Raw genomic sequence first — 18,008 nt, forward strand, 5'->3', positions numbered from 1 at the left:
TTTATAGGCAATAATTTAAGCTTTGTTAGTTCCAGGTTTAATATGTGCAATACATTGATTTCAATAAGTTCTGCAATAAACATTGAACCAGTCCGGCCCTCGAGTAGTACTGAGTTTTTAATTTTGGCCCACTGTGTATTTGAGTTTGACACCCCTGCTCTACACCTTCCTTATGTGATGAAAGACTTGTTTGAAATGTGTCTGGTAAGAAGCTGTAGGAGGGGATTGCATGAGGAGCAGGATGAGAGGAAGTTGTGAGGAACAGCGTTGGGGGCTTACATGGCCACTGAGAACTCTACAAGTCCATTTGTGCTTCTGTTGCTCGTCTCTGCACTTCATTGTAATCTGAGTGGGACAGCCAGCTCATTGTCCTCACAGCAAGACAGGCTACAATAATGTGTTCTCTGTCTGCTGTGACATATCAACCCCACAATCAGGGATGGTTTTCAGCGCAGAATATTGGAAAGATTGCACTTCCTTTCTTTTTTCTACCGGAAATGGAATATGTATGGACTTTGTGTTGTTGTGTTGGTGAAAAGGATTTATTTTTCTACTGATGCAGAAGGAAAAGAAACGTTTGCAGTTATTAATGATGGCAAAAAGGCTGCTGCTGTTAAATATAATACAATATATTCAGGATTGGCAGTGCTCCTCATTATTCTCTGGTTGCTGATGTACAGCTGAGTGTTACAAGGATAGATGCATATTGGACATTGTTGCTGCTTGTGTCATGATCGTTCCTCCTTATTCCAGCAAACATATCGACTGATCCACAAAGGTGCTGATAATGACGCATTTCACCTTTGGGTGCTCTGCTGTGACTCAGCCTTTCCTTGGGACAGATTATTTTTTGACTTTATGATTGCAGCCTCGGTCAAAAGATGAATTTGCACCCTACAACCAATCAAAGCCTGCCTTCATATCTTGCTTTTTGGGAGGTCTAGGTGTTGAGTATGGCTGCAACAATCATTTGTATTCCAATTGGGAGTATTTCAATGTTAAATTGCGTCAGTTCCAAACTCAAAGGTATTCAATTAAATATGATACAAAAAGAGAAAAGCAAGAAATATGATCCGCATTCAAGAAGCTGAAAAGCACTTTCCCCGGCATCAATGACTCATCGACGTATATCCTATTCTTATTCAAATTTCCGCTGTAGTGTTCAGGACCACAACTCAAATAAATCTAGGTCTAGGTGAAAAGCAAATAACGTCCTCTCAATACAGAGTTCCTCATCAGACAGCAGCCACAGTTTACATCTCCGACACACCTGTCTGGATTAACAGGTAGAAGGAATACATCTCATGTGGAGTGCTTGGTGTAGGAGAACATACAACGAGACCAAAAACAATCAGAAGTTCTAGTAATGTTATATTCATCAGGTCTGCCCTGTCAGCAGCCTCTCTGCTTGGTCAGCAAAACAACACATCCATGTTATGACGTAACACTGATCACTGGTCATCTGTCTCTGATGTAACCCTGCAGCCTGTGATGGACAGGCTCAGAGGTGAAAGAAGAGATGAAGGAGACCCCCCTCCCTCTGTCTCACCCTCCCTGTCAGGTAGTCCACATTATTATTAAGAGGCTCCCCCATCCCACGAACCTTACCTTCCTAAACGTTGTGGTAATCTCTCCTGACTTTGTGCTTTTATTCTTTTCTAAAGGGTACAGAGAGGGGAGAAACCCTCCGTGTTATATAATGTGTGTCAGAGACAGATTACTGGTGACTGCTGATGTCAGCTTCAGCAACTCTGCCTGCTCTATGTGTCGCAGTGTTGTCTGACCCCTAGTGCTCACAGGAGGGAGCACATGCTGCATCCCTCAATGGACCTGACTGTGTGTGTGTGTGTGTGTGTGTGTGTGTGTGTGTGTGTGTGTGTGTGTGTGTGTGTGTGTGTGTGTGTGTGTGTGTGTGTGTGTGTGTGTGTGTGTGTGTGTGTGTGTGTGTGTGTGTGTGTGTGTGTGTGTGTGTGTGTGTGTGTGTGTGTGTGTGTGTGTGTGTGTGTGTGTGTGTGTGTGTGTGTGTGTGTGTGTGTGCACTCTGTAGATGTGCTCTTTGTAGCATCGGAGATCAGGCAGTTCGCTCCTATACTCTTCATATGTTTGTAGCGGCATAATTATAAGGATATAAAACTATTCTCCAAGTCTAAGCAACAATATCCTTTTCGTAGATTTATTTCCGCTTAACGAAAATACAATGAAAAAGGATTTCAGGTATGGTTGTCCTGCAGCCTTTCCTATAATTGTTCTGGTCTGCTGATCCCACCCTTTATACAGTATATATACAGTATATCCCACCCCCAGCCTCCTCCAACATATACATATCATTTTAGTGGCCAGGATAGTATCTAGATGCAACAAGCGTCCATTCAAGTATTTAATGGGTTCTGCTCATTTCAGGTTCTTACTTTTATTTGGTGTTTTACATGCTGTATTTGCATTGACCCTTTGGAGTGTACAGACTGCACCTCCATTAGTTTTTTAACACTTTTAGGGCAGTTCAATTTCACCGGTATCTGTGGCTGCTCAGCTTGTGGTCGTACTGGTGTGTTTTTTTACAGTGGGGGTATGGAGTCCTGCTTAGATGAAGTACAGACAGAGTATATGATACAATAGATTTACATTTAAATTCAGCAACTGCAGTGCCACACATGTTTAATATGTGTTTATTAGCCTGCATTGGTTTCAATGAAATTGGTGTTTTTTGCTGCACATAGCCATGGATTCAGTTGGCATGAGCTGCACCCAACTGGCTCCAACCGGCACTGTTTCAGAGAGCCTTGTTATTAGTGCAAAGACTTTTGTAAGATCCTTTTATTCCCACTATAGTTCCACTCAGAGATCTTGAACCAGTGTAAGCAAGAGTAAATCAGATTAGCTTTCCGATGTTGAAAAGTCGATTATGTGGGACTGAAATATTTATATTGGGCAGCGAGACTCCCAAGGGTCTATGCAAAGCTGTTGACATCTCCCTTCTCCTCGAATACACTTTAGTGTCACCCATAAGAGAGGTTAAACTCATTGAAACAGGTCTTACTGACTAAAAATGTAAGAATGTCCCTCTTTAAACACTAGAGATACTACTGAATAAGTGTATTCGTACACCTTTGGATTGAATATATATATATATATATGTCCCTTTGCTTTCATGTCTGCAGTAATGACCTCACTCTGAGATACAGTATTGACATTTGTATAAAATACAATAGTAATATTCACTTTTACTATCGCTATAGTATGAGTGTGTGTAGTGGCTAAGTACAACAATAGACCCCTCCCTCTCTCACCATGAGAGTCCCTACAGTCTAACAGCATCACCAGGGATGAAGCACACGCACACGCACACACACACACACACACACACACGCACACGCACACGCACAAGCACACGCACACGCACACACACACGCGCACACACACACACACACACACACACAGATAACTGAACTCAGAGACAAAGGCTGAAGGGGTGGTTAGTCTGGCACTTTGTCAGAGCCCAGCGTGTAACAGAGGTACATGCAGAACACACACACACACACACACACACACACACACACACACACACACACACACACACACACACACACCCTGGGCAGATGCGTGGTGAAAGAGAGGGATCGTCTCAGAGGGTGCAGCAGAGACATGCTGAGGAAGCTGATATGCAAGAAAATCTGCGACCGTAAGAGCGACGCCTTTTTAATCTCTCCTTCTTCCCTCCCTCTCTGCTCTCTTCTCCGTTTGGCTCTCAGTGATTTCCGTCTCTTTGTCCGTCTTATCTTCCAGTCATGGCTCTGAATTGTCAGGATCTCTTTCCTGTGTCTCCCTGTCCTCCACCTGTTTTCTCTGTGAATCTGTGAGTTGCTGTGTCACTGTCATGGTTCTTGTAGCAGCAGGGACATTTAGGGAGCTGGCTTTTTTGTATGACCTTATCACTGTTCTGTGATCTTTTGTATTATTGATCAAGTTATGTGACTCCATTGATGTTTATGTGCCGCTAATGGTAGCAGACTTTATTCCTTAACAACAGTTTATACTAAGCCTATCTGCAGGAATGATAATAAATATATTGAGTTATTGATTAGTTTTAAATCAATTATTTTCTACATGTCCTTCAAAAAATAGACAATGACCTCGTTGTTGCCTGGCCTCAGCTGACAACAATCCCCCCCGCACCGTCACTCCGCTCCAGGCGACACCTTGGTGTGAACGTCCTGTTGAGCAGGTGACTGAGGGGAGGCATGTTGGATGGATGGATAGATGAAGGTTGAATGGATTCAGAAACACAACCGGACCGTTTCCCTGAGGCAGAGGTCAGGAACACAGTGACTGGCAGATTAAAGAGAGCAGAATGGTGATGCATTCACCATCTGCCCAACCGTTACCAGGAACAACATGTGTTCATGGATGATGGGGGAATAAGGATGTATTGATCCTTACAGGAAATATTGCTGACAGTCATCGAGACATCACTTTGAAAATCCCATCATCAAACCTCTCTTTTCTCCCTCTGTGGTTGCAGATAAGAATTTTGAGGATGAAGACTCAGTGGATGGAGGCCGGTCCTCCTCCTCTTCATCATCCAAAGCACCCCCCGGTGGCAGGAGGACGGTTATCAGCTCTGTGCGAAGACCCAGCTCAGCCTCCGCAAATAAGCCCACAAGTGAGGGATACACACAGCTGCAATGTGATTACTGTCATTACTGTTCAACAAAGTCATAGGGACAATATTAATACTGTCATTTACCTCCTGTATAATCCATGTAGTAATGTTTGGCTGCATTTTGATCAGATCAAGACTTTCCTTCTGCTTCAATCATTCATATTATTTCAGGAATTGTTTTATTAAGCCAAATAATATTAAACCTATAGCATATTTTTTCAAAGCTTATTTAAATATTTTTAAAATAATATTAATTTACATTCGCAATACTCAAAAAGACAATGTGAAAGATCTGGACAGGTATTTTAAGATTGGACCGAACCAAACATCAAAAATCAAAAAGAAAAAATACACTTAAGAATAAAGAACAATACAATTAAATCCAAAAAACACAACAAATGGTTATATACAAAATAAAAAAGGATAAACAATAACTCAGATTAGGCTGGCTAGTCACATGTCTACCTTCTACCTTTCTAAACCTTTACATCTCTCTTTAGAAGGGCTGACGAATTTCAGGTCCAATTCTTTTTTCTTTCTCTTTTTCAAAGGCAAGGAAGCAGCTGCTGGTGCTGTTGATGAGGACGATTTCATCAAAGCCTATGAAGACGTGCCCTCAATCCAGGTATGCCATGCCTGTTTGGTTCTGTTAGTCTAATCCAGAGATGGCTGACAGGGAAGTATATTATGTCATAAAATGGATTTAAACACACTATGGGCGTAGGGCGGGGGTGTTCAAACTACGGCCCGGGGTCCAACTGCGGCCCCGTGGTCCGTTTTTATTGGTCAGTAGCAAATTCTGAAAGTGAAATGGAATATTCCCCACCACATGCAACTTGTGCTTGTCTTATATTGTACATCTTAAATATATATGTACGAATACATTACACAGTATTCATGTTTGAATAAGCCTTATTTTCAAGACAAATCTTAGTTGATAAAAAAAGCCCTAAAACTATTTACATAACACACTTGAAATGTACGCTTCCTATTCCCCCTGATTATAAACAATCTGAGGCTTCTGTTTAAGGAATGAGCTGCAATACTTTTTGTAACAAAAGAAATGAAACCCTAGTGGCCCCTGGTGTAGGGTAACCAGGGGCCCTGCGCTATGCAGGACTGCACAGCTTATCATCCCACCTATTGACACAATGTGCCGCATTTTGATTTGATTTCCTTTTTTTGAAGTCAAACCACTGCATTAAACTAGCTTTTCTGATATCTTGCCTTTATTTTGAAATGCTGTGAAGAGAGAGGGAAGGCTGTCAATCAAGCAGTGACAGATGAACTGCAGGTTCACCTGTCAGCGTCTATACCCTGACCAACTGGGAACATAGGGAATCACCACAAAGGGACAAGCTATGCAAATTAGGCGCAATCTGATGGAAACAAAGAAAAGGAAATGCAGCTATAACAAAAACACGGACTCTACTTATAACTATGTGAAGATGGTTAAAAGATTCTCAGTTTTTATGAGCAATTTAGTTCTATGACATGAAGCAACCCAGAAAATAATGTTTCTGATAGGCTTGTTGTCAACTGAAATTGATCTCTCTGTATTAGTTGTATCCTGGATTGTTCCGAACAAACATCATCTTTATTCCACTTCTGATTTGTGGGATCTTAACACACTAAGTACGCATTATGCAAGAACCACTTATGACCACAAACACATTCAATGAACACAAATGAAATGCTTCTTGCTATGTATGTTAACGTGGTAGCAGCTAAAAAGACTCACGTTACAATTGTTAGGCATCTATTTATGCCACCGATTGAAGTTCACAAAATTGCATTTACTCACACACAGCTCGCATCCACCATTTAGTCAATTAATCAAAGTGTATATAGCCCAATATTACACATTTTAATTTGTATTATGGGGCTTTACAGTTTTTAACATTGAGTTACAGACTTGGAGCATTTGTATGTTGTGAACTCTAACCAGCTGCCCTCTCTCAAACCGTAACCTTGAAAGTATACACAATACAGTATAGAAGAGCTGATTCTTGTTCTAACACTATCCCTCCTGTCTCTCTGGGTCCAGATCTACTCCAACAGAGAGCTGGAGGACCATCTGGCCAAAATCAGAGAAGTGCTTTCTGATGAAAAACACGACTGGGAGCTCCGGGTTGTAGCGGTAAGACTCAGAAACACACACATACACACACAGGGTGTTACATGAATCCAGTTAATGAATACCCTCCGCATGCCTTTGTCTCTCCTCCAGCTGAAGAAGGTGCGTTCTCTCCTGATGGCGGGGGCCACAGAGTACGAGGGCTTCCCTCAGCAGCTGCGTCTCCTGGAGGCTCCGCTCAAGCTGTCGGCCAAAGACCTGCGCTCACAGGTGGTGCGCGAGGCCTGCATCACACTGGGGTGAGAGGACGATGTACTATCCCGTCCACGTTTCTAAACCACACAAGATCTGCCAACAGTTCAAATATTTTGTAACTATTTCGTTTTGGACAAAAGTGAAACATAAACCAAAAGGGTGGCTGGTGCTTGTGTGCGTCTGTCAAACATAGGATCAACTCGTCGCAACTTTATTGAGTACAACTTTGAATAAGCACTTATTTACTTGCCTTCACTGCTCAGCTGCGGGTACACTTCAGTCAGCCTACTAACAAACTCTAACTAATTATCAACCCCAAACAAGACGCGTTCTTCTTCTACTGCTTCTTCTCTTGTTTCCTGACAGGTTTTTCCTATCTAAAGCCCTCTTCCACATCTTCCTCCTTAACTAAAGTTCAGAGTTATAGATTAGGAATTCTCGTGCATGATAGAATCTGCAGTTAATGAGAGCTAGGCACCAAGGTGAACGTTTTGCTTTTTTTTTTTTATTATTATTTTGGAATCTTAATGGTTTATGTAGCAACTTCAGGAACAAACTAAATAAGTTGCTGATAGTCTGAGGTCGGTACAAAAAGCTATGAAAGCTGTAACCATCTGGTGTCTTGGCAGCGTTTTCTTAATGGCTTTGATTGACAGCCGAGATATTAACTTCTCTAAATGATTCAGCTATGCCAGGAAAACATTTAGAATATTTTCTTTCCAGAAAATTAAGCTAATGAACATGAGCCCTGCTCGGGTATGAAACGAGCAGCATGCTCTCCATCCAAAAACATCCGTCATCCAGATTTGAATAACACCCTGATGAGATGGAACCGAGCGCAGACACACAGAAAGAGCAGCAGGTTGATGAATGGATTCATGGATCCAATCATCACGTGTAATGTAACCACGCTGTTCGCCTGTCAATCCTGTGCTTCATTCCCAAGATCAGGAAGGAGTGGTTTTTTTTCTAGAAAGAGACAACTGCCAAACTGTTGTTTTTATTATTATAATATGTATTTATTGAACAAGGACCGTGCATACAAACACATTGTACATACAGAGATGCTATATTCCAGATTATAGCTAAAAGCTCATTTCCATCTGCAGTCCCTGGTCAGGAGCACACATAACAATCAACACACATTCAAACATGTCATAGTGCCTATAACACTATCAATTCAAACAGATCAAATTACAGATCTATAAAATATAAATACTAGGACATTGGTCAATATAAATATCATTTGACAATTTATTTAAACTAACATCTCAAATTACAGTAAAATAAATGTTGGCAAGACTGGTTGCCCAAAATACATGTTAAGATCAGCTGGAAGCATATTCAAATGTGTGATGGCCGTAAAAGAGAAAGCAGACAAGGGCAAATGTAGTGCGCCCCAGTGGGGAGTCAAATCTGCGTTTAGGGCAGATCATGAGGTTCCGCCCATTTGTTCAGAGCAGAGCTGGAAGAAGCTTCTCAATGCTGGTGTACTTTACCTCTCTATGCTATGTTGAAATTTAATTTCCTCACTATTTGCACGTCACGCCTTAGTTAAAACAGGAATATGGAAAGGGTCAGGGCCATTTAACACACCTGCCACAGTCCTGTTTGTCTTGTGAAAGAGAAAATATATAACACATCACCATGAACGGATCATCTTTCGGGGTGAACACACTTCTTTAACACCACTCTCTTCCCCTCTTCTCCCTCTGGCAGACACTTGTCTTTGATACTGGGAAACAAGTTTGACCACGGAGCAGAGAGCATCATGCCCACGCTGCTCAACCTCGTGCCCAACAGTGCCAAAATCATGGCCACGTCCGGAGTGGCCACCATCCGCCTCCTCCTCAGGGTAAGCATCCAGAGGGGGGTGTGGTTCTCCAGACCGCCTGTTCATTTTCCATTCAGCCTTATTAGACCCTACGTCATCATCATGTGAGGACAAGATCATTGTAACTAGAGATGAACCTTGCTTTTGAACTTTTTCTTCCAGCGCACACACTACCCACGTCTCATCCCCATCATCACCAGTAACTGCGCCGCCAAATCAGTGGCAGTCCGACGGTAAGAGGACAATAATGCTACTACAGTAATAAGGAATCTACACTACATAATGAAATGTCATTTTTATTTTTTTTATTCTGTTCTTGTTCAGTCTATAGCAGATCAGCAATAATTAGTTGGTAGGAAAATGACCAACTATTTTTTATAACCTTAATTTGCAGCCCTAGTGTAAAGAACAAATCCATCTTTCACATCCTCCCTGCAAATACAGGCGTGTTATGCTGTGTGTGCTGCATTGCTTTAATAAACTGACATGTACATATAAAAGTGTTTTTTATAGCGGCACTTCTCACGTTATATATCCTGTGTCATGGTGTTTCTGTGTCTTTCTCCCCTCTGCAGACGCTGTTTTGAGTTCCTAGACCTCATGTTACAGGAGTGGCCCACTAACACATTGGAAAGGTAAGCCGTATTCATCTTCAATGCAAATAACATTTAGGTGTTTAACAATCATAAGAGCAAGACAGATATAAATGAGAGGGGTTGGAAAAACTTAAGAAAACAAAAACATTTGAATAACGTATTCAAATAATTTTTTGGATTCAATGAGTCCAAACATAGAGTGACAATGACTGTAGGTCAGCAAATGACAGCCTGAATTCAGCATCATCCAGGAACAGACACCACATCTTCACCACCTGTCAGCAGAGCCATAAACCTTAGTTTATCTACTTTTAAGGGCTTCTTTACAAACATAAAATGTGGCTTGGCGTTTTCCCAGTCTAAGTGAACTAGGCTGCATGTTAACAAAAGGATATCTTGTAATACGTTTCTCTAAGAGGAGTATGTCCTGCTGGATGTTGAATGTTCCAATCAAATTCTCTCACTATTTGTATTACTAAAAACACATTTGCTGTTTTCTCCAAAAGCACCATAGCACTTGGAAAGCCCGCAGTGTGTGTCAAATGGATAAAGTGGTGAAGGTTATGTGTGTGTTTGTGGGGTGGAGGTAAATGCCTCTTCATCTTCCTCCTCTGACATGATGGCATTTGAGTTGGCTAACATTTGCGTTGGTTGGATGCACCACTGATTAGGCCCGTTCAATTGATGAGTCCTGAGAGAACCATCATCATCAGGACCCCCAGTGATAAGGCGACTTTCCATCACTGTAACCATGACAACCTCCGCAGAGTCTTCAAAAACCTTGTGAAAACCCCTGTGGGTGGGCACTCTGCCTATGGACCGGCAGAGGAATAAAAGAGGGAGAGGAAGGAGAGAGATTCTCAGGACTTTAGCTTTTGAGGTCTTATCTGGACTTCGTCCTGCTTGTCTCCTCACTATGTTCCCTTACTGCCCCAGACACGTGGCGGTTCTGACTGAGACCATCAAGAAAGGCATCCACGACGCTGACTCTGAGGCCAGATCCATCGCAAGGAAGTAAGTGTCATCGCACCGGGACTGACTTTGGTTTGTTTTTGTTTGATGAGACAACCAACTTATGAATCATTTAAAATAGGAGTGTGAGTTGCAGAGTGCTGGAGATATCCACTGGAGAGATGTCTGCCTTCTCTTAGAGTGGAACGTTAGTGCAATAACCCTTCAATGTGCAATATAGACACTTTTTTAAAGTGCTGTGCAATAATCACTTGTGTTAAAGACATACATTGCCAACATTTGTTTGTATTCTATTATTACTATATTTAATAAGTTAGCTTACTCTTTATTATTGCTTGTCTATTTGTACCTGCTTAGCCACTTGTGCTGTAACACTCTGCATTTCCCCACTGGGACGAATACAGGAATTTTGATTCTGATTCTTCATGGCACCCAGATTGTGATGCTCGAAGCAACACAAAGTATATTTTAGCAACTCAACAGGAATGTTTTTTTTTTAGAAATCATGACCTGGTTGCTCAAGATAATATGAGCAGGAACTACTTTCTTTATACTCAACTATACCACACAACTCTAACACCACAAAAGGAAGCGTGCATCCACCTCAGAGAAACGTTAAACTACTCTGAACAAAGCTTGTGGGTTATCTTCAGTAACTGGGTCATGATCTATTGAAAGAGACACTTCTGTGGAATTTTTCAAATGTATTCTGTTTTGATCACCACATGCACATCTTGGTGTATTATATTAAAGAGAAAGACAATATCACCAATACTCAGCATCTCACACCAAAGCAACTTGGATGTATGAAGCACTACAGGTAAGAGGAAATGTCTTTTTATTTTGGGTAAACTTTCCCTGTTAAAATCTTTCTTTCTCTTCCTCCCCTCGCCCTCACCTGTAGATGCTACTGGGGTTTCCATGGTCACTACAGCCGGGAGGCGGAGCACCTGTTCCAGGCGCTGGAGTCGCCCTATCAGAAGGCCCTGCAGTCCCACCTGAAGGGCTCTGACAGCATCGTGTCTCTGCCGCAGTCTGACCGCTCGTCCTCCTCCTCCCAGGAGAGTCTGAAGTAAGAACTGTGATGCTCTCTTACTCTCTCATCCCTGTCTCCTGTGTTCCATCTGCACTCTCTGTTCCACCATGTTTCCATATCTCTATCCACCTTTTCCTATATTCTGGACGTTTGCATCTATTTGCTGTAATTGATTGGAGAAATGGATTAATGCTAATCTGTTTTATTGAATATGTCTGTGAGACATGGGTAATTATTATCAGACGGGCTGCAGACCCAGCAACATGCACACACACTCTTGGATCGACTGCTGTCATTTACACCGTTTATAGACTCCTTATGGAGCGTGTTGACTAATGACATTATACGCAATCCATCAGGACTGCAGGTGTGTGTTCATCAGTGTGTGTGTAAAGCTAACGTTTTTATGAGACAGAGTTGTACATGACCCGCTTATCATAATTATATTTATAAAAAGTTCCCTTGTGGAAGACCTGTGAGGCAAATTATAAAACACATATTTCTGGTGATCCGGTTCCTGAGTTTGATCTGAATAGATTTCTTTGACAGGTAAACATTGTTCCTGACAGGATAATCTTTTCAAATGTCTTAACTTTGTTTCTATATGTTTTCAATCCATACATTTCACATTCATACCTCATATGAATTGTTCTTGACCTATACCTGTCTACTGTTGTCAAATGCTCATTTGATTAGAATATGATCTACATAAAGGCTAATTAGTGTTAATGTTTTTGTTTTTCAGCCGGCCACTGTCTGTGAAGAGTGTCATTGGAGGGAGCATGACAAGGAGTAAGACACCTCCTGACTTTCTATCTGTTGGGGTGGGGTTTCCTCTGAAGTAATAAGCACACTGGAAGAATTAGGCTCTAGTGTGCTTAAGTTGGTATAGATAAGACCTTGTACCTTTATTTACCCCGAGTCAGACGGCAGTATCATTCCTGTTTATTTGCATTGTATGAATCCAATTTGAAAAAATAATAATATTTGAGGGATCAAAAGAAAGCTAAAATATCCTGATGCTGATTTATAAAAGTCTGAATGTATGGTTTGTTGAGCCTGGTCTTAAGAAGACAAGCTAACAACATTTCAATTGGTTGTTTTATGAATAGATATCAGATCGTTGTAGCTCTATCAATTCTCAAAAAATGTCCTTAATTAGGAATGAATAGGTTTATGTGAATAGATACCAATATACACTAATCTATTTGTGTGTTTGTATTGACTTGGCGAAACGTGTGGTATGTGCTTGATGAGAAAACACAACCTCCAGACTGTTGTCACAGTTGTTGTTCTACAGTCTCATAGCAGATGACTCAGAAACTCCTCCTGTGTTGCTCTTTGGTGGCAGTAAAAATAAAAAAAAGGAGTTATATGTAAGTGATGCAGGATGCTTAAACAGCCTCAGTGATATGAGTCTTCATGTGTGTGCTGTTGTAGGTAAGCTGGTGGGCAGCAGGGTGTCTCCTTCATCAGGTTCTCTCCAGCGTTCCCGTAGTGACATCGACGTTAACGCCGCCTCCAGCTCAAAGTCCCGTCTGTCCACCGTACCTGCCTCCTCGCCTTTCAGTTCTGCAGCGGCCCTCCCCCCCGGGTCCTACGCCTCATTAGGTAATCCATCACTCACCTTCCTCTTCACTTCTCAAAACAGAAAAACTAACAAACAAAAAACTAGGCAGCAAGAAATAACTGTCATTCAGCAAAACTCTTCACATGTTGGATTCTGAATTCAACAGGAATTAAAAAAGCTACTGTTTAGCTAACTTTTATTAATTTAACCTTTGTGTCCCGTCAACTGCAACTTACCACAAGTTTCAAATGCGCCATTCTGGCGCATTTCCACTAAAGCGCAGTTTAAGCGTGCCGTGCCCGGCCCGTTTTTGGTTGCGTTTCCACTAGGCGTAGTTCTAGCTAGCGGGTACTTTCTCAGTTTTCTGGCTCTCCAAAATTGAGGTTCTTTCTGGGCCAACAACCGGGCTGAGTATGCTAAACTAGTGAGAGAATCTCTGGCAACTACAACAAAATCAACATATTTGACCTTGATTTAATTGTAATACACGTTTAAAAATAATGACGAAGTAACAACATACTGATACCGGTTAGTAAAAACAATGAAAACCTTTTAAAATGCGTGTTTTCCGTCCACACTCATGACAACGGCCTACAGACATAAATAAACCAGCGACAGATATGAGGAGCTGTGAGCTCTGAGTGCTAACGGCTAATGGCTGATGTTGGTTTTGTGTTTCGCATTGAAGATGACGTCCTTAACTGCGTTACTATAGTTACTGCCCCAGCTACTAAACTGTAATGGAAACGCAGCATAAAGTGAGCCTGGCCTAACAAGGCCTAACTGTATACCGTACTAAGCCGTGTGAGGCCCTGCAGTGGAAATGCGCCATAAATAACCCCATATTCCGATATAAAAACATTTAGGAGGAAAACAGGAAGGTCTAAATATAAACTGCAATGTTGCATGGGCCTATGTTGAACTGTCCTCACTCAAAGCAGTATTTTACTTATCTACGTTTTTTTCCGGAGGAAGACTCAAGCAGTTATTCTCAAAGTCTCCCATCATCAAGAGATATTAAAACACTTTCTCCTGCAGTCACTGGCTTTTACGGGCCTGAATGGAGTTATAAATGAGTGCTGAGGCTGTCATTAGACTGTTCTGTCAGCAGGAACTGTTTAAATCCTACACTGACACTTCTAATGTATGTGATTAGGCTGAGTAGCCTCCCAGTGCGAATAAACCCCCAGACACTTTTAAAGCATGTTTTCACAGCATTTTAAGCTAAAGTTCACGCCATCCCCCACCAATATATGACATGCACTGTAATTCTGTTGGCCACGCACAAACTTCTCCCCCTAACCTGCTCTTCTCAAGTCCCAGTAGACAGATAATGGCTGTTACTAATGATGATGAGGCCCCCTGGTCCCCCACTCACTCCTGCTTTAATTGCTACTAACGTCTTCCTGTACACCTCTCCTCCCACTCGCTGCTGCAACGCCTCTCTTAAAAACCCAAAAGATGGCACTCCTGGTAAAATCGAGGGTAAGACGTGTGTGTGTGTGTGTGTGTGTGTGTGTGTGTGTGTGTGTGTGTGTGTGTGTGTGTGTGTGTGTGTGTGTGTGTGTGTGTGTGTGTGTGTGTGTGTGTGTGTGTGTGCGTGTGTGTGTGTGTGTGTGTGTGTGTGTGTGTGTGTGTGTGTGTGTGTGTGTGTGTGTGTGTGTGTGTGTGTGTGTGTGTGTGTGTGTTTGTGTGAACCAGAAAGTGAAGGTGTGTGAGAGTGTCTTTTTATAAGCTGTCACAGGCTCCACGTCTACATCCTGTCTCTCCTCATCTGCGTCCTCTTTTCCTCTCTTTACCCCCCCAGTGGTGGTCAGTTGTGTGGAACTGCATGGACTGTCTGCATGGACTTCCTCTTCCTCACTGTAACCCTAACAAGTGTATCCATCCACCCTGTTACTCACACAGCGATCAGGTCCAGCGTTACTGATTCATACAGCTGCCTTATGTTAATAGAGGAGGTTGTCGTGATCTTTTTTTCTTTATTGATGTCTTTTACTTTACAGAAATTGATGTTCCACTTTAACGCGTTGCAAGGTTTCATCACCACATGTTTAATCCTAGCAAATACTTTAACTGTCCTTCGTTTTGAGTGTCCTCAAAAATCTGTTCAGGTGGTGGACTGTTCTGCTGTTTAAACTTAGTGGCATGACAGGAACATAGCATCTGTTTTGTGATATCATGTAAGGTTTCACACTACAGATGCCTTACCCTTTCATCAGTCACACACAAGTCTAATCAGCTGATGGTCCATTTTTAAGACCTGAACAAAAGAAGCTAGTCACTGCTTTACTGGAGGGAAAAGGCTATAGCTCAATTATACTGCAAAGCACATGTTGCTTTCATTTTGATTTGAAGTCGACAGATGATCTTTCCTAGCTAAACTTCCAAAACTAAATGTTTTTCCACTCATTTTTAGAAGTAAAAATATCCCAGTTTTTTTTCATGTTTGCAGGTTTTTTTAATAATATATATATATAGGCAGATGAAAAGGATGTTCAATGTATGTCTGTCCTTCGCCACAACAGAGTCGAAAAAGTTTGCCAATATTTCTCACTGTGCGTTTTATGCACACAAGTGGGATAATGTCACTTAAAAGTCACTTATGTGCTCTCCTGTTGCTCATGTAATAACTGTGCTTATAGGCACAGTTATTACCCCACCCATCATGAACTTTGGTTGCAGGTTAAAACGCACGCTGAGAATGATTTGCAAACTAATAGAGCCAGGTGTGTCTGTTTCCCTGCTGTGTGTTTCAGGGGGGCTTTTTCCCCTCATCCAGGTCTTCTTCATCCTGTCTCCCCAGACTTTTTCCTCTCCAGCTACTCTGTCCAGGGTTGTGGTGAAAGTCATTCATGTGTATTAAACCCCCCTGCCTCTCTTCTCTCCCTTGTCGTCCAGGTCGAGTCCGTACCAGGAGGCAGAGCTCGGGCAGTACGGGGGGGGCCAGCCCCTCAGTGGTGGACAGTAGGGGACGCAGCCGAGCCAAAATCGTCTCCCAGTCCCAGCGTACGTATATACACCCCACACAGGCTCCCATACCGTGACGCTGGAGATATAACAGACTACTAACATCTCACACATTCAGCCGTACACAGCTATGTTTGTGCCTACTGTTTACCAGTCTGTCACTCTCATGTTTCCATATGATCTTGTCTGTATTGAGATCATACTAAAGTAGATGTGTTGCTGTTTCTTGTATGTGTGTTATTTTAATCTTGAAACCACTTCCTGTCACAAATCGTTTGTATTTGTGCAAGTGTGCCTACCTGCATTCACAGTATGTTGGCATCTATGTATTCTTGTGATCTGTCAGTGGGCTAAAAAAACCCTGAGAGGCAAGTGAGAAAATGTGGGGATCCGAATGTCTGATCTAATTGTTATCTCTGCTGTGTTTATGACTTCAGAACAGTTAAGAAACGGGTGTTGCAGGGCCAGTACAGAGTGGTGTGATGATGAATGTTTTTGGACGACCCCAGAAGTTTGCATTGTATAAAGGCTTTAGCAAACAAACGTTAATGATACTTACACGTTTTGTTCAGCAGGATGATCTCCACATATTAACACCACTTCCATGACTTTTGATTTAGTAAATGCAATCGCCAGAAGTAAGTATGGCTAAAAAACAAACTCCATCACTGTCACATGGCTGCTCATCACCACTACTCAGATAAAGGTGGACTTGTGTTTGGCGTGGCGATGTTTAGTAGTCTCATGTAGTCACTTGTTAGCAAAGAAGCTTCAGATATTCAAGACATTTACTGACCAATTTTTGTCATGAATCAAAAGGTGGAAAACTATTTAGCTTGTGTTAACCACAGATCCCATTGCAGGCATGCAAACAAAACACACACAACAGAAAAAAGATGTCTTATTAATGAACACAGGAGAGGAAACATTTGAGACCATACTTAGAAAATAGATTTTTTTTTATTCTCGCTTGCCACTCAGGGCTTCTGCTGTTAATCAGGTCGCAGCTAACATGCTAACAAGCCAGAGTGCATGCTGGGTAAAGTCAATAAACATAACCCCTTCTGTCTCATTTTGACCGTTCTCCACCCTATCCTGCCTATTGCCTCCATCACCCAGGATCCAGATCAGCCAATCCCATCAATGGTAAGGCCTCAGCTTCATCCAATCACAATTCAGGAGCTCATCACAAAGCAACTCCTTCTAAGAATGTTGCATGCCCGTCCATTCTCATCACTGTTTTACCTTTGTTTCACCATGTACAGTAGGGTAGCAGCATGCAGATGTTTCCTCACATTCACATTTTTATTTCTGATAACCTTCCCCCACAGTTTGAGCGCTGTATGGAGTCGGACATGTTTGCCATTTTGTTGTCTTTGTATTCTTTGTTTTCACTATTGAAGTTTTTCCACAGTAACTGTCTCCCCACAGCAGAGTTACATGTGGTTCCTGCCCCCCCTCACCCCGTGTGTTCTGTTTACATCCAACTGTCGTGTTGTCATTAAAAAACGTATGAATTCACCTTTCAATCCGTCTAAATCCATGACATAGGTTAAGACTCCACACTGAGATGAATAACTATAGGAGAAGACACTATAATATGTCACAACACCTTTTCTGGTGTTGCACTGTCGGCAAAGCATCTGGTCTGCTTCCACAGGGCTTGAGTTTTGAGATTAAACTGAGCATGTTATTGAAGGTTTTACCTTCCTTACTCCTCTCCCTCAGTACCTGGATGCTGTGTAACCCCGGTACGTGTCTCTCTCCCACAGCCGGCAGTCGCTCCAGCTCCCCGGGGAAGCTGCTGGGCCACAGCAGCTACGGGCGGGTCCCTCGGGTCTCGGTGTCGGCCTCCACCACGCCTGCTGACAAGCGCAGCCGCGTCCCCCGCAGCCAGGGCTGCAGCCGGGACACCAGCCCTACCCGCCTGGGCCTCGGTGAGAACGGCACCAAGCACACACTTCTTCAGTGACAGTTAGAGTCTAATGGGTCAAAGTCTAGAGAAGTTATTTACTGTGGCTTGCATTTGTAAGACAGA

General features: G+C 42.4%; 1 protein-coding gene across 26 annotated transcripts in view; it reads left to right on the forward strand.

The window, feature by feature from the left end:
- Positions 1-18,008, forward strand: part of clasp1a (cytoplasmic linker associated protein 1a) — a 108,213-nt gene that overhangs the window by 62,594 nt on the left and 27,611 nt on the right. For 9 of the 26 annotated variants that reach the window (XM_079661895.1, XM_079661920.1, XM_079661919.1 and 6 more), the window contains 15 exons: positions 4,520-4,660; positions 5,212-5,285; positions 6,708-6,800; positions 6,891-7,036; positions 8,712-8,847; positions 8,989-9,059; positions 9,402-9,461; positions 10,359-10,436; positions 11,299-11,466; positions 12,176-12,222; positions 12,871-13,041; positions 14,462-14,485; positions 15,902-16,009; positions 17,090-17,116; positions 17,743-17,907. In XM_079661895.1, the coding sequence (XP_079518021.1) occupies positions 4,520-4,660; positions 5,212-5,285; positions 6,708-6,800; positions 6,891-7,036; positions 8,712-8,847; positions 8,989-9,059; positions 9,402-9,461; positions 10,359-10,436; positions 11,299-11,466; positions 12,176-12,222; positions 12,871-13,041; positions 14,462-14,485; positions 15,902-16,009; positions 17,090-17,116; positions 17,743-17,907 (1,509 nt within the window). The remainder of the gene's footprint in view (positions 1-4,519; positions 4,661-5,211; positions 5,286-6,707; positions 6,801-6,890; positions 7,037-8,711; positions 8,848-8,988; positions 9,060-9,401; positions 9,462-10,358; positions 10,437-11,298; positions 11,467-12,175; positions 12,223-12,870; positions 13,042-14,461; positions 14,486-15,901; positions 16,010-17,089; positions 17,117-17,742; positions 17,908-18,008) is intronic. The other 17 variants (XM_079661906.1, XM_079661910.1, XM_079661917.1 and 14 more) reach the window with 3 other exon arrangements.

This window comes from Notothenia rossii, assembly GCF_949606895.1.
Source record: "Notothenia rossii genome assembly, chromosome: 2".
Taxonomy (NCBI): domain Eukaryota; kingdom Metazoa; phylum Chordata; class Actinopteri; order Perciformes; family Nototheniidae; genus Notothenia; species Notothenia rossii.